This window comes from Leptopilina boulardi, unplaced genomic scaffold (assembly GCF_019393585.1).
Source record: "Leptopilina boulardi isolate dan_hultmark-lab unplaced genomic scaffold, ZJU_Lbou_2.1 LbouV2_332, whole genome shotgun sequence".
Taxonomy (NCBI): domain Eukaryota; kingdom Metazoa; phylum Arthropoda; class Insecta; order Hymenoptera; family Figitidae; genus Leptopilina; species Leptopilina boulardi.
Genome location: NW_026137899.1, coordinates 3,891,878 through 3,918,783, shown reverse-complemented (window position 1 = coordinate 3,918,783; position 26,906 = coordinate 3,891,878). Strand labels below are relative to the sequence as shown.

The 26,906-nt window shown below is 29.8% G+C and overlaps 2 protein-coding genes across 2 annotated transcripts in view; both read left to right on the top strand.

Annotated features, from left to right (window-relative positions):
- Window positions 1-26,906, top strand: part of LOC127285384 (uncharacterized) — a 91,138-nt gene that overhangs the window by 24,497 nt on the left and 39,735 nt on the right. The window lies entirely within an intron of this gene.
- Window positions 18,221-19,809, top strand: LOC127285416 (uncharacterized). The gene is made up of 3 exons (XM_051311419.1): window positions 18,221-19,028; window positions 19,115-19,182; window positions 19,278-19,809. The coding sequence occupies exons 1-3, from the start codon at window positions 18,754-18,756 to the stop codon at window positions 19,385-19,387; spliced, it is 453 nt and encodes a 150-aa protein (XP_051167376.1). The 5' UTR covers window positions 18,221-18,753; the 3' UTR covers window positions 19,388-19,809.

Sequence of the window (26,906 nt, the reverse complement as noted above, 5' to 3'; positions counted from 1 at the left end):
AATTCAATTTTTACTTGATATCAGTTTGTCCACACAATGAAGGAGCACTCATAGGAAGGTCTACTATAGGTCAAAATTCAGGGCTTTTTTAAGGCTCCCGAATGCTCTATTGTCGAATTTAATGCCGGCATAATTTCGCGAATTATTAGCAAAAATTCAATTTTTACTTGATATCAGTTTGTCCACACAATGAAGGAACACTCATAGGAAGATCTACTATAGGTCAAATTTTAGGGCTTTTTTAAGGCTCCCGAATGCTCTATTGTCGAATTTAATGCCGGCATAATTTCGCGAATTATTTGCAAAAATTCAATTTTTACTTGATATCAGTTTGTCCACACAATGAAGGAGCACTCATAGGAAGGTCTACTGTAGGTCAAAATGTAGGGCTTTTTTAAGGCTCCCGAATGCTCTATTGTAGAATTTAATGCCGGCATTATTTCGCGAATTATTTGCAAAAATTCAATTTTTACGTTATCTCAGTTTGTCCACACAATGAAGGAACACTCGTAGAAAGATCTACTATGGATCAAAATTTAGGGCTTTTTTAAAGCTCCCCAATGCTCTATTGTCGAATTTAATGCCAGCATTATTTCGCGAATTATTTGCAAAAATTCATGTTTTACATTACAACAGTTTTTCCAAAAACGAAAGATTAGTCGTAGGAAGGTCTACTATAGGTCAAAATTTAGGGCTTTTTGAGGCTCTTGAATGCTCTATTGTCGAATTTAATGCCGGCATTATTTCACGAATAATTTGCAAAAATTCATGTTTTACGTTATCTCAGTCCACACCATGAAGGAACACTCTTAGAAAGGTCTACTATGGATCAAAATTTAGGGCTTTTTTAAGGCTCCTTAATGCTCTATTGCCAAATTTAGTGCCGGCATAAGTTCGCGAAATTATTGCAAAAATTCAAATTTATCGCTATGTTAGTTTGTCCACACATTGAAGGAAAACTTTTAGGAAGGTCTTCTAGGTGTCAAAATTTAGGGCTTATTTAAAACTCTTAAATGCTTTTATGCCAAATTTAACACTATCTTAGCAAGTCTAAACGATTTTTTTTAAATAAGCACTTAAGAATTACTTGCTTATTTATTGCACGTAAATAGCACTGTATTGGCTGTTTAAAAATGATCTACCAATCCTAAAAACTACCCCCGACTAGTTCAAAAATTTATTTTTGAATTTTTTAAAGAAAATAACGATTTTTTTATAAACAAATTATTTTTTTTAACTTTAGACCCGTTGTTTTACTTTTTGTATATTTACATACATGGAAATACTACTAAAATACTTTGTAAAATGTTTTACTGATAACCTGATTACCCTTTTTGGATGACTACTCGAAATTTTTTTTTGCAAAATATTCTTACTATTTTCAGGTATGTAAAAATAAAAAAAAGTAAAAATAATAGCTTCCACAGTTTAAAAAAATTAATTTGTTTATTAAAAATCGTTATTTTCGATAAAAAAATGTAAAAGAAATTTTTGAACTACTGAGGCGAAGTTTTCGAAGTTGGATCGTTTTTGAAAATGCAATTTAGTGCTATAATAATGAGCCTTAAGTAAGCCCTATATTCCAAAGTACTTGTTTTTTGTAAAAACTGAGTTTGAAGTACTCAGGGGTAGTTTTTGAAATTGGTGGATCATTTTTGAACATCTAATTTAGTGCTATTTAAGAACCCTAAATTAGCCCTAAATTTCTAATTACTTGATTTTGAAAAAATTGATTTTGATTTTCTCATGGGTGGTTTTTGAAGTTGGTGGATCATTTTTGAATATCCAATTCGGTGCTCGTAAAGAGCCATAAATTATCCCTAAATTCCTAAGTACTTTTTCATGAAAAAATTGAGTTTGAAATACTCATGTATAGTTTTTAAAATTAGTGGATCACTTTTGAACATTTATTTAGTTCTATTTAAGAGCCTTATATTAACCTTAATTTCTAAGTACTTGTTTTTTGAAAAAATTGAGTTAGAACTACCCAGTTAGTAGTTTTTGAAGTTAGTGGATCATTTTCGAACATTTAATTTAGTTCTATTTAAGAGCCTTAAATTAGCCCTAAATTCATAAGTACTTGTTTTTGAAAATATTAAGTTTGAATTATTTGAGGGTAGGTTTTGTGTTTGGTTTTCTATCAGTTACATGGTTGGGGTGCTTAGGAGTGCATTTTTAAAAAGTCAATTTAGTGCTATTGAAGAACACTAATTTAGCTCCTATGTCCTATATGATTATTGTTAGGTTAAATCAAGTTTTAATAATTGGAGATGTTTTTTTGAACTTAGGGGTGGTTTTTGAAAAATTTAAATAGTCTTAGTTGAGAACCCTACTCTCTAAATCTGAATTAGTAGTTTTCTACTAATGAAAGAGTGCGTATTCGTTTACCAATTAAATTAGTAACAGTTTTTACTAATTTTTAGTAAAAAACTACTAATTCATAGCGTAAATCGGCTTACTAATTTGAAATAGTAAAAAATACGACTTACTCCATAAATTAGTAGTTTTCTACTAGCAATTAGTATTTTTTTTTACTACAAATTAGTCATAACTGTTACTAATTCAATTAGTAAACGAATACGCACTCTTTCATTAGTAGAAATTAAAAAACTACTAATTCAGATCCAGCTTGACGTCAAGCTAGCAGTACGAAGGGTTACTTCAAATAGGTAAAGGGCCCTAAATTTTTGCATGAGGTACTAAATTAGCCCTAATTGAGCCCTAAATGTTAGCATATATAAAAACTTTTTTCGTGAAAGTGGTACTTCTAGGATTAACGACCTTTTTGGCTAGACTTTTCAGACAAGCAACGCTATTTAGGGTCTGACTAGTGGCTGAGTAGCATCAAAAATGGGCAAGCTTATCAAGTAAAAGTTGAATTTTTGCAAATATTTCGCGAAATAATGCCGGCATTAAATTCGACAATAGAGCATTGGGGAGCCTTAAAAAAACCCTAAATTTTGACCTATAGTAGACCTTCCTATGAGTGCTCCTTCGTTCTTTGGACAAACTTTTGTAATGTTAAACATAATTTTTGCAAATAATTCGTGTAATAATGCCGGCATTAAATTCGGCAATAGAGCATTGAGGAGCCTTAAAAAAGCCCTAAATTTTGATCCATAGTAGACCTTTCTACGAGTGTTCCTTCATGATGTGGACAAACTGAGATAACGTAAAAATTGAATTTTTGCAAATAATTCGCGAAATAATGCCGGTATTAAATTCGACAATAGAGCATTCAAGAGCCTTAAAAAAGCCCTAAATTTTGACCTATAGTAGACCTTCCTAGGAGTTTTCCTTCGTTTTTTGGACAAACTTTTGTAATGTTAAACATAATTTTTGCAAATAATTCGTGTAATAATGCCGGCATTAAATTCGGCAATAGAGCATTGAGGAGCCTTAAAAAAGCCCTAAATTTTGATCCATAGTAGACCTTTCTACGAGTGTTCCTTCATGATGTGGACAAACTGAGATAACGTAAAAATTGAATTTTTGCAAATAATTCGCGAAATAATGCCGGCATTAAATTCGACAATAGAGCATTCAAGAGCCTTAAAAAAGCCCTAAATTTTGACCTATAGTAGGCCTTCCTACGAGTGCTCCTTCATTGTGTGGACAAGCCACCTTAATGTTAAGCTAGCCTGTCCACAAGTTTTTTAAAGAAAATGCCGAGCATTAAATTCGGCATTAGGGCATTAAATTAGCCTTAAATTAGCCCTTAATTTTCAAATAGGTTTTATCCAGATCGGACAATGTGGACAAGCCAGGTTAACGGACCTAAAAAAAGTCTTAATTTCATGCAGGACTACTTTTAAAATGAGTCTTAATTTTAGCCTGTAAATGTATTCAGGCCTTATAATTAACTTAAAAGATTTGCTAAGTCACCTTAATCTTAATACAATGCATTGTTCTGACTAAAATTTATATGTTAGTCTTAAATATAGTCTTAGCTAGACTAGTAAAAGTATTAAGAACTCAAGAGATAAAATGAAGACGAAATGTAGGCTAGTTTTTAGTCCTCTAGAGTCTTGTTTCCTGAAATAGTAAACGCGCATGTGCGTAATAAGGTGACGTCCTTCTGGTGTCATTTGATGTTATGGCTTTGGGTTAAAAGTGTGCTTTTATAATTGTGGAATTTTATTATGGATAATCTCTGGATTTCTGTGGACGAAATATACAGACAAAATACAGACTATTTTTCTTAAGGTAAGTGAAGCTTAGTTAAAGCAATACATTTATGCTAAAATAATTAAATTTTCTTGTAACTTGTCTCTTGGAGTATACTGTAAAGTCAGTGAAATGGAAAGTTTTGAAAAATAAAATGTGTACAAAAAATTTATGAGAAGGTTACCTATGTAAACTTTTTAATCAAAAAATATCAAAATAGCCTTAAATTTAATTTTAATTTGTGGAAATAAGCAATGAAATTGAATTTCAAACTTCAATTGTAACTCTTGAAATTTAATTATTTTAGATGCCATTTAGACCTTTTGATGACACTTTTTAAAAATATTTACAGTGCTTTGATGCTTGCTTTCCATGTAAGTGGCCTACCTTTGTGGAAAATGCCTTATTAAAATATCGAGAAACAGGAGATGTAATTCTTTCCACCACTCGCTGCGAAATAATTCGCATACTAATGAATAATTTGAATGCGTGTGGTAAAACAAGTGTGTCAGAAATTTCACTTGCTGTAGAAGAAGCCCTTATAAGAATACCAGCTCTGCGTACAAAATCAGCACCATCTAGTGTAAGTAATTCATCAAATTAATATTTTAATGTAACAAGTTAAAATTTTATCTTCTTTTAAAATTCTCCTCAATGAATTTGACTTAATTTACAGAAAGTTTTAGCCAGCGAAATGAACTTAAAAACATGAAATATTATGTTAGGAAAAGGATGAAGAAGAACTTAAAACTGAAAGAAAATGAAAGAACTTATGAAGAAATGAAAGAAGAAATGAAAATTGAAATGCTAAAACAAAATCCATCAATTTATTTACTGAAAAAAAATTTAGACTCATGTCGAGTAAAAAGGCGGAAAGAAGCTATAAAAAAGCGGGCACAGCAGCTGATCATTTAAGGAACTACCCAGCTCTTAACATCCCTGATCTTGTAAGCATACATTCAAAGTATTTATTCTTTTTGTACATATATAGATGGACAACAAATATTTAAGTATTTCTTTACAACTGTGGCGAGAATTCGAAGCAGAAATTTCAATAACTAAGGACCAAATTAAAAACAATTGGATATCTGCTCTTCACTCCCTTTCAACATTTTTTTGTCCCGACCTCCAAAACATGGAGAATTTTTCCTTAAACCAAATGACAGTAATAATTTTGGAGAAAGTTCCGCAATATTTTAAAGTACGTAAAGGAAAAAACTGTAGTTCCACCACAGTTCTGATCCAAGTTTTCGATGTATGTATTTAAATATTAATTTTATTTTATTTGTGATTTTTAAAATACTAGTAACATTTTTTGTTTAGGCTGCAACATCAATTGCTCAAATAAAACCGAAAGCCGATGAAGCTCCGAGATTAATAGGAGTAGGTTCCAATGATAAGATAAATTTAATGTTTTCATTATTCGTTGATTTTCAACATTGACTATCCAAGTGACTCAAAAATTTCTTATAATTTCATCGCGGCTGTATTATTTAGAGAAAAAGTTTCTCAGTACTATTCAAAGTACAAAAGTGTAGTAAAAATTTTAGAGCAACTTCAACTATTTTAAAAAATATTTAATATATTTTATATCACCTTTATTGTTAACCCCTTTCAAAAAGTAAATTTATGTTTTCTTTTGTTACTATATAGAAATATATTTGAAAACTTAATTTAAAAAATCTATATAGACAAACTAATTGAACAACTTATATAAGTTGATGATTACTTTTCATCGACAAATAAACTACCTCATTGTATCAGTATTGTTTACACTTACATTTTCATGGAAATATTCCCTGAAAAAAAGTATTAAGAATTTAAAAACAATTTAATTGTTTGAAGGCGATAGTTTTTAAATATTTTTATAACTTGTTTATATTTGTATTTAAAGAAGATGAATAAAGTTGAAAGCTTATATGTTTAAAAAGCGTTCATTATTTTTTATTGTATTAAGAGAATATTAAAAAAAATTTACTAAACTTTTTAGCAGTAAGGATCTGCTAAAAATTATGGGCAAATTGTTTTTTTTAACATTTTCTTTATAAAATGCAATTAATTATACCCATAATTTCATAAGTAATAAATCAGGATAAATTTAAACTGTATTACTTACTACTTTTAAGTCTTTAAGAAAACTTTAATTTAGTCAATATTTTTACATGCAGTAAATTCGAGTTTAAAAAGAACTATTTTTAAGCCTACTTTTCGGCTTACAGCTATTTTTGAGAACACATGGTGACTTTATTTAAGCTTTAGTACCGACTTCTTTTAAGACTCTTTTATCAAACTAATATTAAGTCCAAGAAGACTACTTTTTGTTACATCTTAAAATAAGCTCTTTTGTAGACTACATTCAAGACTTTTTTTTCTGTGTCTTTTTAAGTGTGTAAGTTTCAGCTAGTTTTATATCATTGTTAAGATTTTACTCACTTTCAAGTTTTTTGACCCAGCTAAAAATTCCTGTACAGGATACTTAAAGGATCCCTGGAGGTTCCTAAAAACGATCCTCTAAAGGTTCCCTGAGGGATCCTGTTAAGAATCCTACGCGGGATCCCACTAGGATCCGTTGCAGGATATTGGAAGAGGGATCCTGTACAAAATCCTGTGCAGGAACATTAGTTACTAAGGTTCCCTTGCAGATTCCTGTACAAGAAAATGAATACAAATAATTCCATGCTAAGGTTCCAGTGTTGTCAGATGCCTATGGCGCTTTTCCCCTAGATCGCTAGATATTTTCCACTAAAAGTAAATTTATTCCACTAAAAATTTTTTTTCCTAATTTTCACTAGAAAAATAAAAATAAATAAATATAAAACGTAAAAATCTTTTACTCGTCGCAAAATTTAAAGGTTTTGACACTAATTATGCAAAAGTTATTTAAACTTAGAGAATCGTTTAATAAAATTTAATATAGTTCAATGTATTAAATATATAACAATAATGATAGACATTTTTTTGGAATTTCATTTATTTAAATATTAATTCCAGTTAAAATTTATTTATAATTTTATGAACTTAAGAACATGGAATAGACATTGCATTAATAAAATAAACTTCACAAATAAACTGTACTAAACAGCAGTGCAGGGCTTGGCACGTAGAAGAGCAACCTTTCTTATAGAACTGTGTGACTAATTTTGATTGGCCCAGTCTGAACATTTGCTCAATCGCCATCAGTATAACCAATCAAATTCACTTAATTAGTTTAAACTTAGTGACCACACTTTTAATACTTCAGATACAATGTACGTAGAAAAAATGACATTTACGTAAAAACACTAAAAAAACCACGAAAGAAAAAAAAAGATACTAAATTTCCTACTAAAATATTTCTCTCACTAAAAATGTTACTGAAGGACCAAAATCTTACTAACTGTAGTGGGAAAACCACTAACTTGGCAATACTGTAAGGTTCCTACACAGGAACACTCGCATGGGGACGCATAAATATTCCTTTTATAAGACTTGACGGAATTTTTGTATTGTCAAATTGAAAATTATCGAATTTATATTTACTAGAATTTAAAAAAAAAGAGATTTTATAATGAGCCAAATTTTAAAGTCGAAAAATGACTAGTTAACAAAATTCTGATTTTATAGAATTTCTATTTAGGGTCAACCGGGGTAAATCCGAACGCTTTTATTAAGTTTCAACAATAACATAAGTTTTTTCTTAAAAAAAATACTTCCGGTATTCTGGTGCATGAAGTTGTTACGTTACTTCCATAGAACAATTTTATGGGGTAGCAAAATTTTTTGATAAATTACAATCGCAGGAAACTTAGCGTTCATATTTACCTCGATACTTTGCAACTTTCCTAAAATACCGGGGTAAATACGAACGCCACTGTATTTCAGAAAAATCTTAGGGAAAATAAATTTAAAGTATTGCAATTGTTAAACTTATATAAAAACTCAAAAAAATACGATAATAAACCTATTATGTAATAATGCATCATATATAAATACAAAAATCAAACAGGTTAAAAATTAAAACGCATTACACAATTAAAACCTTCAATAACTTTATCAAATCATAACGGATTTTTGCAAAACTTGCTACAGAAAGTATTTTGGAGTGATTGAATGTAAATACAAAAATAAAAGTGAAATTTTTTAAATTCAAAATGGCGGACTTTCCTAAAACTTATTTTTAAAAATGATCAAATTTGCTAACTCCAAATTCGTAATCAGCGACCTGAAACCCCCCGAGTAACAATTTTCGAGCGAATCCAATGAATTTTTTAATTCTCGTCCGCCATTTTGAATTTTGAAAAACTGACTTCAAATTGGTAATTATCGACCCCAAAAACCGTAGATAGAATACCAAATTTTATTAAGATCCTGAAAAACTTTTTTCAACAAACCATTTAGCAAAAAAATTGAAACACTCCTTCGAGAGAACAGAGATTAAGTTTCTGCTTATTAATTACTAACGAGGATACGTATAGAAAGAAAAACTTTTTTCTATGTACTTTTATAATGTTAAAATAATAGTGTAATGAAATGAAAACAATTTTGTGTGGCTCTGGTGTAAAAAAAATTATTGAAAATACCGTTCGGATTTATCCCGGTTTTCCAATTTTCCTGGGTAAATACAAACGATTTGATATTATTAATAAAATTTTACAGAAGGCAAAAATCAAAAATAGTTTCTGTTCTAGTATTCATAACAAACAATTATAAATAATGAAATAAATTTTTAGCTTCTTTTTCTTCAAATACGAGACAAAATACTGAAAGAGTGTCATCTTTGATTTTCAATCTTTTTTGCAATACTCGTTATCTTTGTTTATGCTGTTGCTAATTAACAAACGAAAAATGGGATAATACTTAGAATCTCTTAAAGAGGATCTGAGGTAAAAATTCTCATATCGAACTTATTTTTAAAAATTTTAATCAAGCTGAAATAATTAGCGTTCGGATTTACCCCGGCTGACCCTAACTGGACTGTGATAAAGCTGATTTTCTAATATATCGAATTTTCAAATAATACAATTTCCATCTAACAAAATTTATATCTTGAAAAATTTTCATAAAAAAGAATAAAATATAAATTCAACAAAAGAACAATTCTGATAAATAAAAATTCTTTTTTATGAAAATTTTTCTAGATATAAATTTTGTTAAATGGAAAAATACTTTTGTTATTTACGTTATCTTAAAGATGGATACAATAATTTCTTTTAACTTTAACAAATAGGACATGAAAGGATACACGAATTGAAAAAGTTTATATGGTAATAATAATAGTTCTATTGTAATTTTTTAAGAAAATTATTATATCTAAAAATTATCTTGAAAAACAAATTATATATAATGTTGTATAAATGTGCAAAGAAAGACTGTAGTAGTGTTTTATGAAGGTCATTAAAGCGTCAAAATAAGGGATTATTAAATTTTTCCATGCCGTAAAAATATAAGATTACGTGAATCATAAAAGAAGGTGTACTGAAACTTTCTTATTTTCCGATGGATCCTTTTTGAGAAGGTCTTGCGCACGTTTTTTTCAAGACTTTCATACATTTCAAATATGTTTATGACCATAATAACTCGTGAAAATGATATAAGATGATATTAGAGAGGGTAAGTGGGTGGGAGAATGTTATGTAAATAGTTTAGTCTCTGGTTAACCAATGCGTAGTCATCTTTAGAAGCTAAGTATACATGATTTGTACTCTTTTTTTTAAAAAAATGGAGACTTTCCCTTTTCAATTAATTTCACTTGTAACGTTTTCTCATTAAGAATGATTATCTACCATAACCCGAAAGAGTTTGAGCTTTATGAACTTTTATAATTTTTAACTGTTTTTTAATGTTATTTTATTCAACAATAATTTAAGAAATTTTCGTTTGAATTCTCAGGTAAAATTCATGTAGAATTCTGGACAAAATATACATACTTTTAAAAAGGAAGTAGAGAAATAAAAAATGGTAACGAGAAGAAAATATAAGACCTTCATTGTTAAAATGTTCTCCTTTTTTCCCCTTAACGCGCTTTTACACTCCAAAGTGATCGCATTGATTCGGGAAAACTCGGCCAACCTCGAGACAAGAGTGAGAATCGAGAAGGCACAGCCACGATGAAAAAAGATAGAAAACAGGTCATTCTCTTTCCTCCTTTCAGGATTCGGCTGCCTCTGGAATATAGCCACATTTTCCAAAGTTGAAAGTTCACGTGAGGGCATCGCCTCGCCCATTTTTATAGGAGTCCTTCGACAGTTGAGTCAGATAATAAGGGTGAATAAAACGTGTATGTCTGAAGGATAACTTTTTCTTTTTATAAAAATACATTACCTCTAACTAAGTGAGAATGTCAAGGGTGAAAAAATAACATAGCAAAGTGACGTTTATATGCAGGATATGAACTTGAAATTATATCTTATTTTAGAATTCTCTTGTAAATATCACAGAAGCTTGGTATTGGAATATGTTATCAAATAAGAGCTATCGTATCGCAAATTAGCTTAATACTTTTTATATTTAAAAATAAAATTTATATTAATAAATTACTGGTTATATCAATATTGATTTATAAATAATAAATTTATTTTGTCTATTTATTTGATAGTATTTGGTTTTATCACTGTTACTGATTTATAGTTTTATATATCTTCCTCCCCTATTATTACAATTTTTGTACTCGTATTACACCGAAATTCCTTTGCGAATAATGCGATGATTAAGACCCTGTTAACACTTATAAATATATAAACACCCCGATTTTTAAGACCTACCCTATAAAAAATATATGTATAAAAAAATTTATAATTTAAACATGTATCGAAATAAACAATTGATTTTTTATATTCCTTGTTTTTAAATATTAAAAATATTTGAATAATTCAAATTAAGTCCTCAAATTGAATGAAAAGTAAATATAAAGTAAAATTAAAAATAATTAAATAAATTAAAAAATATTAGAAATTGAGTTTTTTTCGATTATTGGAAGTGAGAAATGAAACACCAAATCACTTGTTTGGCAACGTTTCGGTGTCTTGTTTTGACACAATCATCAGGTCACTTTATTAATAAAAATTAAAACAAATTATTCACTCACAAACTACATAAAACTTCTTATAAAAAATCCGGCAGCCCCCTGCGGGGGCAACCACATTCTCATCACGCGCTACGCGCGTAGGGGCTCGCTTCGCGCGCATTGTTCAAGCATCGCGCTACGCGCTTTGTTTGTTTATTAGAATTCAAAACCTAGTAGCATTAATTACTTTTTAACTACACTGTGTAATTCAAAAATTTTTCAATTAAAATTAAAAATTGTATTAATTATACTACCACAAAGTAGTTGAATAGTTGTGAAGAATAAGAAAGAAATTATTTTTATTAATTTTATTAAAAAGAGTAAAATTAATTACACACAGTTAAAATAAGTACAAAAGTAGTTATTTTAAAAGGGGAGCTTCATATAATCGACTTGTTTTAAAAAATTTATTAGAAACAATTCATAGTCTTTATTAAAATGCGTTAAATTAAATTATACAAATAGGTCAGTTTTAAAGGTATTAGAATACATTTTTTATCGAGCAAAAAAAAGAGAATAGCGGCACTGCAGCTGTTCAAACATAGTTCCTTAATTTTGCGCCGTTGATTGGCCAGGTCTTTGTAATTAACGAAAATCGACAAACCAAATTATTTACTAAAATAAGATATTCCGCTTTGAACTAATTTCAATTGAGTAAAAGAAAAAATTAATTGAAAATTTAAAAACATTAAAAAAAAGAACTTTAAAGTAAATGCATTTTTAAATCAACAAATTTATTATATGAGGTTTTGCCCTCATGTTTTTATTCATAAAAATTTTTTCGTACAATTTATATAAGTGAAATTTTTGGTTTTTATAAATTAAATTTCATTTTCTTAAAGTACTTTGACTTTAAGGATAACATTCTCATCACGACACTCGCGTTTCACGCTCGAAAATTAGAATCATACAATTGGAAAAGTAGACATGCATTAACCCATCAATAAAATTTTTACAGGTAATTTGAGGCTATATCAAATAATGTGCTAAAAGAACCGAAAATTTTTAAATAAACAATTTACAAGCATTAAAAAAAAGATTTTTTTAGAATTTTTGTTCAGTTTTTTAATTTTTTCAAATCTTAACCCTTCAGAATACCTTTAAATGCTAAAAATATCGGGTCAAAAATGTTTCAATACGCCATTTTGAATATTTAAAAACTGACTTAAGAATCGTAATGAGCGACCTAAAAAACCAAGGAGTAGAAAGATTTATTTAAATTTGTTAAAAGATTGTTGAAAAATGAATTTTCTCTTAAAAAATAGTTAATTTATAATTCTTTATAATTTTGCCTGCTACACTAATTATTTTTGTTTCACTTCACAATGCTTTCGTTATAGTGGAAAAAAATGTTTTATGAATACTGCTTCGAAAACTTTAAATCTATAGAGAGGAAAGTTGCTAAAAGAAAAGGCGGCAAAATAGGTTAAAACTGTGCCGCAAAAAATTAATTTATTTATTTATTTATTGAATGTATACGGGTAGATCCCATTCGTACAAAGTACTATAGATAAGAAATTTTATAACAATGAAAAAATTCAGTTGGCCGCATTAACATTATTGTTGTTATTATCGTACAATAGGTTACGAAGTTCTCTTATGAAAGAGTTTAAAGAAATACCAAAAAAATTGACATTACTATTGAACTGATTTGCCTCCCTACGTAGTCTGTTAATTACAGAATTATCTAAATAGTCAGTTCTGCAAAAAGGAACATTAAATAATTGTGGATGTCTTGCGGGTCTTTGTGGTATATGAAAACCAAATAAAAGTAAAAGTTCTGAGCAGTTAATAATACCGTTAATAATTTTGAACAAAAATAGTAAGTCAGCATACATAAATCTTTGAGATAATAATGGTATTTTAAATGCCTCACGCAAGTCTGTGTAATCATGATTCTGGTAATCTACAGACATTCCAATTTGTCCAGCTATAAAACGCAAAAATCGATTCTGAACACGTTCAATATCAACTATCAGGTAATCTTGATATGGTCTCCACAATACTGAGGCAAATTCAAGTATGGGCCTGACAAGAGCAAAATAAAGAGTTTTCAATGCTGTTAAATTACGAAAACTTCTTGCATTCCTAATAACGAAACCCAAAGCTCTGGTAGCCTTATTAATTGTATAAGTAATGTGATCAATGTAAGAAAAAGAATCGTTAATCATTATCCCACGGTCACGTATCAAGGACACTCTAGAAAGTTTACTGCCATCTATAGTATAATTTTGAATATCCACCGTTAGTGAGCACAGTTGTACGAAGAGCACAGCCAGGGTGATATGGAGTAGAACAAATCTTGCAAAAGGTTGCGTCAACAACATTTTGCTTACACATAATACACAACTTTGCACTCACAATATTATCCTTCGCTGCCATGCTTTATCAACACAAAAGTAAGGTTAGAAACTGTAAACACTATGAATAGTCACCAGTTTGATCGTCAATCACCACAATAATTAACAAAAAACATATAAAAGATTATCAGTAAATGAATTAGACCACGTAAAAGAAAATAGCAATGTTAAGAACACAATTTTATTATAAAATTTGCAAGAGCATCCGACACGTGCTACAACAGTAGGCGGCCAGGGCCGTAAAATAACACATCGAAAAAAATTTAAAATTTTTGTTACCTTAAACGTAATAGAACATAACTTTTTTGTTTTAATCTGTATCGAAAAGGGTTAAAGAAAAAAAAGTTTACTTTTGGGAGTATTTTAAAAGAAAATTAAAAAAAAAAATTTCAAGAAGAATTTAAATTTTTAAAAATTTGAATAATTTTTTAATTTTTGGGCGGATTAGTCTGTCAAACGAACTCAGGCTTCATTTTTACATGTTGAAAGCGTGTACCAAATATCAAAGCGATTCGTTAAGATATGTTCAAGTTATCGTGGGGACAAAATGAGTCCACAGACAGACTACAGACGACAAACGTCATTCACGTACAGATTCACTAAAATAAGAAAAAAGTTAAAATCGACCAAAATGAATACTTTCTAACTTATGATGAGAATTTAAAAAATCTAAAAATAAATGAGTTTAAACCAATTCAAAAGTAAATAATCGAAAAAATACGAAATTGTGGTATAAACAGCGCAATATAAACTATTTTAAAATAGAGGAATTTTTGAAAACAATTGCAATGTTTGGAAATGGAAAACAACAGTTGGAGTTATAAAAAAAAACGTCGAGATTCACTGGAATTAGAGAATGCTTAAAATCGCCCAAATGTAATTCCTTCTCATTATTATGAGAATGTAAAAAAACCACTGCAAAGTTGAAGTTTACTTCCTAAACACTTGTAATAAAACCTTAGTCTTGAATTTTGAAACATACTTACAATTAGTTAAAAATTCATGTATATAATCCTTAAAGGATTTTTAGAGGTTACAATATAGGATTCTTATAGGTTCCCTGAGGAATCCTGTTAAGAATTCTACACAGGATCACACTAGGATCACTTGCAGGATATTGGAACAGGGATTCTGTACAGGAACTTTTGCAGGAACATTAGTTACTAAATTTCCTTTGCAAATTTCTGTACAAGAAAAATTATTAAAAGAATATATATATTTTCCATTTATTTATTTATTTATTCAAAGTATACGGGCAGTGCCCATTCGTACAGTGTACTATGATACGATAATCCTAATTTAAACAAAATTAATCAGCCGCGCTAACATTATTGTTTCCATCATACATAAAATTACGCAGTTCAATTATAAACTTATTTAAAGAAATACCAAAAAAGTTAACACTCGTACTACTCTGATTTGCCTCCTTACTCAATCTGTTGATCACAAAATTGTTCAAATAGTTAGTTTTATTGAAAGGAATGTGAAACAATTGTTGATGTCTTGGAGATTTTAGGGGTATATGCAAATAAAATAGACTCAGCAATTCTGCACAATTAATTATGCCGTTAATAATTTTAAACAAGAAAAGCATATCGGCGTATAAAAATCGCTGAGATAATAACGGAATATCAAATTTTAATCTTAAGTCTGTGTAGTCATGATTATGATAATCAATTGGTACACCAGTCTGTTTAACCATAAAACGAAGAAATCTGTTCTGAACACGTTCGATGTCAGTTAACAGGTAGCTCTGATAAGGTTTCCACAGTACAGAGACGAATTCAATTATGGGCCTAACTAGTGCGAAGTACAATTTCCGATGAGCACAAAATTCTAAATTTCATAGGGTGACAGTATTTGTCTTGTTAAACAAGAATGCGATGAGCACAAAATTCTATATTTCATAGGGTGAGAGAGTTTGTCTTGTTAAACAAGATTCCGATGAGCACAAAATTCTATATTTCATAGGGTGAAAGAGTTTGTCTTGTTAATCAAGAATGCGATGAGCACAAAATTCTATATTTCATAGGGTGAGACTATTTGTCTTGTTAAACAAGAATGCGATGAGCACAAAATTCTATATTTCATAGGGTAAGAGAGTTTGTCTTGTTAAACAAGATTCCGATGAGCACAAAATTCTAAATTTAATAGGGTGACAGTATTTGTCTTGTTAAACAAGAATGCGATGAGCACAAAATTCTATATTTCATAGGGTGAGAGAGTTTGTCTTGTTAAACAAGATTCCGATGAGCACAAAATTCTATATTTCATAGGGTGAGAGAGTTTGTCTTGTTAAACAAGATTCCGATGAGCCCAAATTTCTTAATTTCATAGGGTGAGAGTATTTGTCTTGTTAAACAAGAATGCGATGAGCACAAAATTCTATATTTCATAGGATGAGAGAGTTTGTCTTGTTAAACAAGATTCCGATGAGCACAAAATTCTATATTACATAGGGTGAGAGAGTTTGTCTTGTTAATCAAGATTCCGATGAGCACAAAATTCTATATTTCATAGGGTGAGACTATTTGTCTTGTTAAACAAGAATGCGATGAGTACAAAATTCTATATTTCATAGGGTGAGAGAGTTTGTCTTGTTAAACAAGATTCCGATGAGCACAAAATTTTAAATTTCATAGGGTGACAGTATTTGTCTTGTTAAACAAGAATGCGATGAGCACAAAATTCTATATTTCATCGGGTGAGAGAGTTTGTCTTGTTAATCAAGATTCCGATGAGCACAAAATTCCATATTTCATAGGGTGAAAGAGTTTGTCTTGTTAATCAAGAATGCGATGAGCAGAAAATTCTATATTTCATAGGGTGAGACTATTTGTCTTGTTAAACAAGAATGCGATGAGCACAAAATTCTATATTTCATAGGGTGAGAGAGTTTGTCTTGTTAAACAAGATTCCGATGAGCACAAAGTTCTAAATTTCATAGGGTGACAGTATTTGTCTTGTTAAACAAGAATGCGATGAGCACAAAATTCTATATTTCATAGGGTGAGAGAGTTTGTCTTGTTAAACAAGATTCCGATGAGCACAAAATTCTAAATTCCGTAGGGTGAAAATATTTGTCTTGTTAAACACGATTCTTATGAGCAGATATTGAATGAATTCGTTATTATGAATTTTTGAAAAGTGACATGAGATTCGTATTCAGCGATTTCGAAAACCCCTGAGTAACGAGTTTCAAATGCAGTGAGAAAAAAGGTTTGAGCTGACAACCAAATATTTCATTCGATATATGTGCAACTAAAATTTTTTGGTTGACAACAACCAAAGTTTGTTTCAGACGACCAAATAAGAAAATGAAAAAGAATTTGGTAGTCTCAACCAAACTTTGGTTGATGTCAACTAAAGTTTAGTTGTGTCAACCAAAAAATTTTAGTTGCACATATATTAAATGAAATATTTGGTTATCAGCTCAAACCTTTTTTCTCAGTGTGAATTTATTTGATTTTTAATTTTTAAGTCCGCCATATTGGATCCGACATTTTGAATTTTTGAAATTTGGCATCAGATTCGAATTCAGCGACCCCAAAAACCCCCGAGTAATGAGTTTCAAGTGAATTTAGTGAAATGAAAAATGCGTACCTGAAAGAGATAAACTGTTCATGCTATTTACATATAGGTAAGGGTTGATTTTTGTATGAAGGGTGAGTTTTTATAAATGCTCATCTTTACTAATAGAAAGCACATAAAAAGCACAAAATTATGCCATAGTTGCTTTTTAAAATTCTTGCGTATTATGATAGGTGAGGTGCTGGCTGGGCGTCCAGGTAGCACCTCATCCTTAAAAACAAAAAAAAAAATAATTTATTGATGAGCACAAAATTTTTCGATTGGGCACAAAATTAGCACATAATTAGCACTAAATTATAGCATAATAAATTTTTCGATTTGCGATATTGGGGGTGCTAACTGGGCGGACCTGAACCGGAGAACTGACAACGCCCTATGCTAATTGCAGGGTTTTTATACTAGCAAAATCATCCTTCAGTGGGAGAAAATGAGGAGAGATCACGTCCTGATCGAATTTTAATTTTAGAATCACGACGACAATGTCTTGGATCTAATAGATATAGGTCGGCATATGCATCATCAGTCTTTTCTATAGGGGTATTGTATTGCAACGCGAGGCGAAAGCTACCATGTTCTCACGTAGCATAAACTTATGTGTTTGCGCCTCGCGATGCAGTATATGAGTCATATACTGACATCAGCTACCGATGCTACATTTTTTCAATAGTAATGGTGTGAAAATCATATCAAGTGGCATAATATATCTGTAAAAAGACTAAACATTTAGGTCTCTTGCTACCGAGTGTAGCATTGAGTATATATGCTACTTGATATGATGTAAACACATCGGTACATATTACTTTATGCAGCTGCATAAGATTCATCGAGAGAAAAGAATTGAACAAAGAATCTTTTATATTAAGCCAAAATGCTCCAAAATAACTCGTAGTACAATATAATTGCTTGCAAATATTAACAGAAGGAATGGGTGAGAACCAGACATTTTCTTATATATACCATCCTTCTACTAATATTAGATAATTTAGTATATTTTATTTATATACGTGTTTTTTTAACTTTTAAGAAAAGAATTTTGATACGGGATTTAATAGTTCTCCCGTCTTAAAAGTGTTCATTGTCCCAAATGAACTTAATATCTATGAATTGTGAGCTTGATTTTTACAATTGGGTATTCCTTCATTCATCCCATACTCATACATTGTAGTACAGACATTTAATCGAAACCACGTTTTGTTTATAAAAGTGAGGACATTGCTTACTATAAAGGAGGTACGTGCTTACTCTCGATTATGTGTTTATAGTGTATGGTGTAATGTGATTTGTGTTATCAGTTGCGCCTTAGGAGCAGTGATCTCGTAAGTATTATTTCGTCTTTTTCATACGTTCATTGATTTTTAATACGTGCAAAAATTCTGCATCTTTGATTTTATTAATGGGTTCTCATCTCTTGAGTGACAAAGTGGGGATCAAATCTTCATTAGTAATCGAATTGTCACGATGAAAAGTGGACGATCCTCTGCTGATACTTAGCGATATGATGACTTTTTAGCAGGTAATTTGGAACATTAATTTCTAAACACATTTAACTGGTTTATCTATTTCCATATATGTACTTTATTTTTTATTGATATTATGTTTCTTGTAGGACGAATTCCACCTCAGTGTTCAATGAAAGGAGGGCAATTTTTGGACAAAATCCTGCTAATATCTGTGGACTTAGGCCACAGCTTGGGCGTGTGGCAGGCGCTCAGGGATTTATGCAAGAATTTTGAGCAGGCAAGTCGTAGAAAAGGTCGTTCTAGTCAAAAAGAGATGGAGCAGAGGAATCGAACGATACAGTTCGATGAAGTCACAAAGGAAATTCTTAGCGTGAATGCAGAATTGGAGGATTTAACTTCCTTGATAACGTTAGTATTGTTTTTCTTGTCTTCTATTTTTGAAAAGTTTGCTTTCGTATTTTATATTTATTTCCTTCTATTGTATTTTGTTACAGTTGTCCAGATCGTTTTCCAAATTGTTGGTGTGGAAAGTGCCGACTTGTTGGCCGTGAGATTCCTGATGGTAATTTTAATTACAAAATTTTGTTTTTATATGTATATGCATATTTGTGGATACATATAATAAAAGTGCTTATTTGTTTGTTGTCTTTTTTATAGAAGTAGCAGATATCACGGCGATACTTGGCCCCAGTACTGCTGCTGACATTCAGGAATTTCAAGAGGTCGAAGTAAAAGATGAGCTTTTGGACGAGCTTCCACAATTTTGAGAAGTTTTTATTAAGGAATTTGGAGAGGCAGAAGAAGAAGATCCTCTTCAACTGAACTTTAGTGTGTAGTTTAAGTGTTTAGTGTCAGTACCTCTTTTTTATTATCGTGTCGTGAAAATGGTAAGCTTCAAATTCTTTACCTTAATAAACATGTATATACACACATGCACATAAGTCAAATTCTTGTATTTTTATAGATTTTTCTTTTAAATTAATCAAAAGTTTTGTATTTTAAAAGATGGACAATTTAAATGTATTGGAGTATTAGGGTTTTGTACATTCTTTCGCTCGCGCTGTGACTTACGATACATATTAGTCACGTAGTTGCTGTTAATAAGCGACGTGATGATCTTCTTCTCTCCACCTCCTCCGTCCGGCCGCGCAACGTAACGTGATATTGAAGTGCGAATCAATGGCTAGTTAACATTAGTATGTGATTCGTGGTTTCATATTAAGAGGCCATTATAAAGAGGCGTGTATATAGATTTTACAGATGGAGAAAAGTCGACAATTTTTTGCTTATTTAATATAATGAAATTTTTTTTTAAATTTATATTGTATTGTCCTCTCTCCTTAAAAGTTTGCATCGTCCTCGATGTAAATGGACGGAATAACACGTGAATTTAAGGAATTTTGACTTCTTTTTTGAGAATTTTGATTTCTATTATGCGAATTTCTTGTCCTTTTACTCCTGGCATGAACGGATTTGCAACATGTATAAAAATATCTTGCAATGACCAAAATTATTAACAATAATATGACTCGAAAGGCAATGTAGAAGTAAGTTTTGACGTACGTGATCCAACCGAAAAGGGTAATTTCCATCTGTGAAATTGATTAAATATTTAGAATTTTGTTTTATGTATTGGGAATAAATTTTTTTTATGATTATTAGATAAAAGAAAGAGCTATTGAATTTTGTTGATTTTTATCTTTCTTTTATCTACAACTGTTTGATGTTTGGCTCCTTTTTTATGTTTTTCAATTTGACAAATATTATAATAAAAGTATATGAATTAGACTTATAGTAATTATTAAATATAACTGTTTATATTATATGTAATACAAATAGTAAGCATTGTATATTTTCTCGTATACTGTAATGTGTTATTATGCTCCTTATGCGGATACCAATAAATTTCAATCTTAATGATTGATAATGAACTAATCTAAATCATGCAATTTTAATATAAGTATAAACTTTAAAGATATATTTCATGCATTATAGGTGCGATATATGTTGCCTAGCTCTAAAATTATAGTTTTTTTATACATGCATTTCATTGTATATTTTCTTTGCTTAATATTTCTCGTATACCGAGAAAATTATAGGAATATCATTAGATGTACGGAGTATTTGATATAATTAGACAAAACCCATTAAAATGTGATAAAAAGTATTATAATTTATAGTACAGAGTGAGGGAAAAATAAAAATACCTCTAAGTGCAGTTGTTCCTTAACTAATTATAATTTTTACGTACTATGCACAATGTGGGATTTATATAAGTAAACCAGCATTACTTATACTATTTCAAATGTTGCTTGATAAAATAAATCTTAGTGTATTGTTGATTATATATTTATAATATTTAGTCATTATTATAGAATTAATATTCACTATAATAATAACATGTTAAAATAAACACAAATGTGTAAGAATATATGTAAAATCATGCTGCTTTGTAATATTAATGGTTATATATACTGCAATATATTTTTTCTCATATTTTCTTTTTAATAGCATAATGCAATCCTAACATTAAAGATTAATATGTTATTCTTTAATTATCACGAACTATTCTAGCATTATAATAAAATAAAGCCAAATCCAATAAAATAGAAATAAAGGTATAGATTATGAATAAACGACTTAATAAAAGAAAGTAATACTTAAAGCAAACTTAAAATTATTGTTATAATATTGCACATTATATTTCTCTGTATATTGTAGTGATTAAATGAGTGCATTAGCATTGATACTCTATAATAGTAATGTTTAAAGTGGAGTCAATAACATAAGAAAGATAAAAACTTATGACCATTCTTATTTTTATTTCTTATTCTAAATTGATTAAATACTTGTATGTAAATGACAACTTTATTTAATGCATTCTTAACTATGTTTGTATAGGAAAATCGTATTTTTTGTTTATTTAAAATTAACTGAATAAAATTAATTAAAGTTCATGCTCATTATTTCTTAAATGTTATTACTACTATGCAGCGTATTATAATAATTATTATATAAATTCAAATTTCTATCTTTGAATCATTTAAAGTAAATAGCAACAATATCTAGAAAATAGGTAAGATTAATGAATATATTGCTTGATGATAGGTGATATAGTTGTATAGAGTGCTGCATAACCTGATCACCAAAAAAAAAATAATACTAATAATTAAAAGCAAATTATTAAAGTTTACTTTAATAATTTGTATTATTACATACTAGTTTAGTATTTCATGCATTAGTAATATGATTATAAAGGCAACTATAGTGATTGGTTGTAAAATAGTATTTTTAAGCACGGTTGTAGTATTTTATAGTTACACATAATGTTATTTTATGTAGTTCTTATAGCCTAATAAATAAATGCAAATAAAATAACACCGTCCGACAAAATTCAACTTTTTTTGACCACAAAAAAATCCAACATTTTTGGAAACTAGGACCCAAAAAATACCCGTGTCGTACCGTTTTGCTAGATCAAGTCATTTGTGGTTTTTAGGGGTGAAAACAGCCCCTAAATAAAAAGTGACAAGATATCTTTTAAAAATTATTAATATTTTATAAAACTTGGTATCTGGGGGTTTTCGGGGTCGCTGATTATTAATCTGATGTCAGATTTCCAAAATTCAAAATGGCGGATTCAATATGACGGTCAAAATTTTAAAAAGTTATTAAATTTTTTTAAACCTTGGTATCTAGAGGTTTTTTGGGTCGTTGATGACGAATCTGATGTTAAATTGTCAAAATTCTAAATGGCGGATATAAAATAAAAAATTAATAACTTTTTAAAAATTTGATCGCCATATTGGATCCGCCATTTTGAATTTTGAAAATCTGACATCAGATTAATAATCAGTGACCCCGAAAACCCCCAGATACCATGTTTTATAAAATACTAATAATTTTTAAAAGATATTTTGTCACTTTTCATATAGGGGTTGTTTTAACCCCTAAAAACCACAAACGACTTGATCTAGCAAAACGGCCAGATACGTGTATTTTTTTGGGTCCTAGTTTCCAAAAATGTTAAATTTTTTTGTGGGTCAAAAATTGTGCCGGACGGTGTAATTTCCAATATAAAATTGTTAGTAAAGGAATGAATATTTACATCTTGGATATCATTTATGTCAGTTAATTATCAAAAAAAATTTTAAATTGCCATACTTCATTTTCTTAGAGTCCATTGAGTTTTTAACGAAATCTTTTATTTCGTATTTCGTTTTGACACTCAGTCATCACCTGTCATCGAGCATAACAATACTGACACGCATTTTACCATTTATAAAGTTTGATGGGTAGAATCTTTAAAGGACAATTAAGACAATATACGTACGTGTTTTTTTTACATTATTTATATTCTCTTCCTCACTAAAATAGTAGATTTCATGCAATTTTTTAAGGATTTTTCTGGTAGCAGAATGTAAGGATTGCTTCTTAGATGGCTTTCCATCCCCTACAGCTACAAACGTATTGCCATTTTTCTTTTCTTCTATGGCTATTTTCATGAAAAAAAGTTGACTCTTTTGAGGGCATTCTATTCGATCCAATGTTTCTACAGGTTTCGATAAATCATATTCTATGGCTAGCTCCTCCAATTGGGATTTTGCAAATTCTAATTCCTCTACTCTCCCTTTAGGAAGAATGTAGGACGGGTAAAATTGTCCTCGAAGAGGCTTGGTGACAATGCATTCCGCCATTGTTTTCCTAAACAGATAAACTTTTTTAATATTTTTTTTATAGATAAGCAAGTTTTAACTTATCAACGTGTTTTTGAAAGAGTTTTGCTTCTTTACTTTCGAAAATTACATTGCTTTTATCTAATTTTTTTATGAATTTTGTAAGGGCCATGATATTGGCTATCTAATTTTTTATGTAATTTAACTTCTTTCTGAACGTAGACCATATCACCTATTTTTCCTAAGAATGGTTTGACCTTTTTATCATAGTTTGATTTTGAATTTTGTTTACCTTCAATTAAATTTTCAGCAGCTAAATTTTTTAATTCATTTTATCTTATTATTAGTTTTTCTAAATACGAACCATAAGTTTCTAAATTCTCGTCACTAGTATGTATGTTGGATGTTGCACTAAATGAGTTGGAGTCAAATGTTCTTCAGGTAAATGAAAAATATCTTGAAATTCATTAACTAATTTTAAAACATGTGTTTTCTCCTCTGCATTTAAGTGTGATAACCTTAAATGGGTTACTACTGTTTGGTAACTGTTTGAGGTAGAAGAGTCGTCGATGTTTTCCATACTATCGCAGGAATCTTCTCCGGGTAAATTATAATACTCAAAAGGGATAAGTTCCTGTGGAGGTATATTTACTTCTATGTCATTATCGTTGGTGTTAATTGCATATACGTGACAATATCCCTTAGAATTTGTTACCACTACTTCTCCTATAAATACGCCATCTTGTACATTTATTAAAGGTAAATATCCTTCTTTCATTTGCTCGTTTAAAATCTTAACTGGTATTACTTGTCGCGACCTTGATTTTAAAACAATAGAATTGTAATTTCTCTTCTTCTGAGGTTCAAGATCATTATTACTTTGTAACTATTCAATGTCAATAAGTGGAAATGAAACTACAGGATTTGAAGCGGTTATTATAGTATTATGACAGAAGGAAATTTCCACCTTCTCTTGACGCAAATATTCTCTTCCTAAAATACCATCAACTTCAAGGAGAAAATTTGGAAAAATAACATGAAACTTTACTTCTGTGTTTCCTATATCACACTTTCAAAGCAATTTGGAAACCAGTGACATTAATTGCCTGAAATGGATTGGTATGCATCTCTCGTTAACAAAGATAATACTTTAAACACAAGTAATAATACTTAAAATAATGTCGATCGATCCAATAAGATATGTAATTGTTTAGATGAAGATTGCGCTCTTCACATCTAAATTGTAAGGTTATTTTAAAATGTAAAATTGCACTACTTTGATACACAACTCAATATAATTTAAAAATTGTTATTATTAATTGAATGTATTCCTTAAAAGTGTTTAAAAATAGTATATTTCGATACAAGAGGCCAAACGAGCGTTTTGCTCGTTACACGAGTAATGAGCATACGCTCGTTTGGCCCCTTGTATCGAACCATATTTTTCTTTATAAGTGTAGGCATAACCTCGTTTGACAGCTACTTGCAGCTATTCAAAATGGCCGACTCCCTCATTGTGCGCGCGGACGATGAGCAAAATGTTTTGGCCACCGCTTAACGGTGAGCAAAATACTTTGCTCATCGACCGCGCGTACAGTGAGGGATTCGACTATTTTGGACAGCTGAAAGTGGTTGCCAAACGAGGTTTTTGCATGCACGTATAAAGAAAAAAATTTTTTTAACTAGATGTTTTAAAGGAATTCCTAACATATTCACGTTTTCAAAACTTTATTACATATAGTGGTTTTTGAGATACAGCATTTGCCTGAATTTAAGAAAATAACGAAATATAAACTTATCCACTTTTGGCCGCTTACTCCTCAATTATTCAATTCGAAATTCGTTTAAATTAAATTTTTTTTATAATTATCTTTTAATTTTATTTAATTAAATAATTTAATTTATACTGCTATCTTATATACAAAGTAGATTCACATTTATATTTCTTATAGAAATCTACATTTAATTAATTATCATAATATTTAATCTTATATAGCCGCTGTCGCTAAGTAAGAACTTTTTATTACCCTTAACGCAAAGAAAACATTCTGTCTGCGAATTTGGTTATATCGTTTCTCGAATTGGAATCACGTCACATTTTCAACACTCTCCTTATTTTATTTAATATTGACAAAATCACATGACAAACAGAATTTATATCATCTTCATTGGTAAGTATTCTTAGGAACGCATCACATATATTTTAAGTTTATTCTTTCAATAAATTAATGCGTCCTGGAACAGAAAAAAATTCATCTAATATCGAGTCAATATTATTTTTAATATCTCGATTTTCAGTAAAGCTAATCCGTCCAATCTATCTTCACTCATAGTTGAACGCAAATAATTCTTCAACTGTCGCAATGTTGAAAATGAGCGCATAAAGAATCGGAATGCTCATTTATACAATTGCACATTTTACTTTATAGGAGATATCATCTAACAATTCATGAAAACTTCGTTTTTAATTAAAAATAATTTTTTAATCAGAAAGATGAAAATTTTTAAAGTAAGTTCAGACCTTTCTGGGGGGGGGTTGAACCCCCAAAACCTTCCCTTGCGCAAGGGCCAGTATGTGGATGGTGAAATTAATTGTCTAAATTTTTTTGAAGTGAACAACTGTGTAGAAACTAAGTTAAATAATATCGCCTTGATATAGGTCAAGAAGTGGAAAATATGAAAACAGTGTAGCCATATTTATGGTATATATATATGTTTGCATTCAGAATGCTATTATGAAACGTACAAAAGAACTCTTGTTCGAACTCTTGCGAAAACTTCAAAGTTCTGTCTAAAGAAAAACGACAGATGAAAATATAAAGGAAATGCCAAGTGTTCACCACAAACTTAGATTTATTCACAGATTATACTTTCACAACTCAAAACATTAACTATGCTGTTTAACTTGTTTTTTCAAAGCAACGACAGACTACAAAAACTCTTGACCTTTTTTTTAATATTGTTTCTTAATATTTAGTTTATTCTTCCACAATTATTTAATAAATTAGTTTTTCGATTTTTTGGAAAATGTAAGGTAAAAAGAAAAAAACAATCTTTTACTTTTTTAAATATTTAAGACAACGTTTTGGTGGTCTGGTTCGCCATCATCATCAGGTCACTTAAATAAAAATTATATTCAAATAAATACAACACAAATGTTACGGAGTAACAATCATTAAATTATTTTTTGTAAAATATTTAATATTTTTGTAATTTTAATTTTCTCATTCGAAAACTTTTAACTAAAAACTAAATTTGAGAAACTTTTACTTTATATTGGACTACCTGAACATTGGTATGTACCTCTTTTTGACGCTTTGCATATCTGGTACTGAGATCTTCATGTTAACGACAATTGAGCGCTACGTCATTTATTACACTTACCAACCGTTTTTACCTAAGTTTCACAAACTTTTATAATGCGACGTTGTCATATTTTTAAAACTTTAGAAATCCCAAAATTCCGATGTTGCCAAATTTGTAAAGTACTGCGTTTGTCTGTCGAATGCCTGCCTAAAGGGATCAGAATCCAAGTGACCATGATTCGAGCAATAAATAATTGTGAGTCACTGCGCGCAAAACATTAGAATTTAAATATTCTCCTTTCATA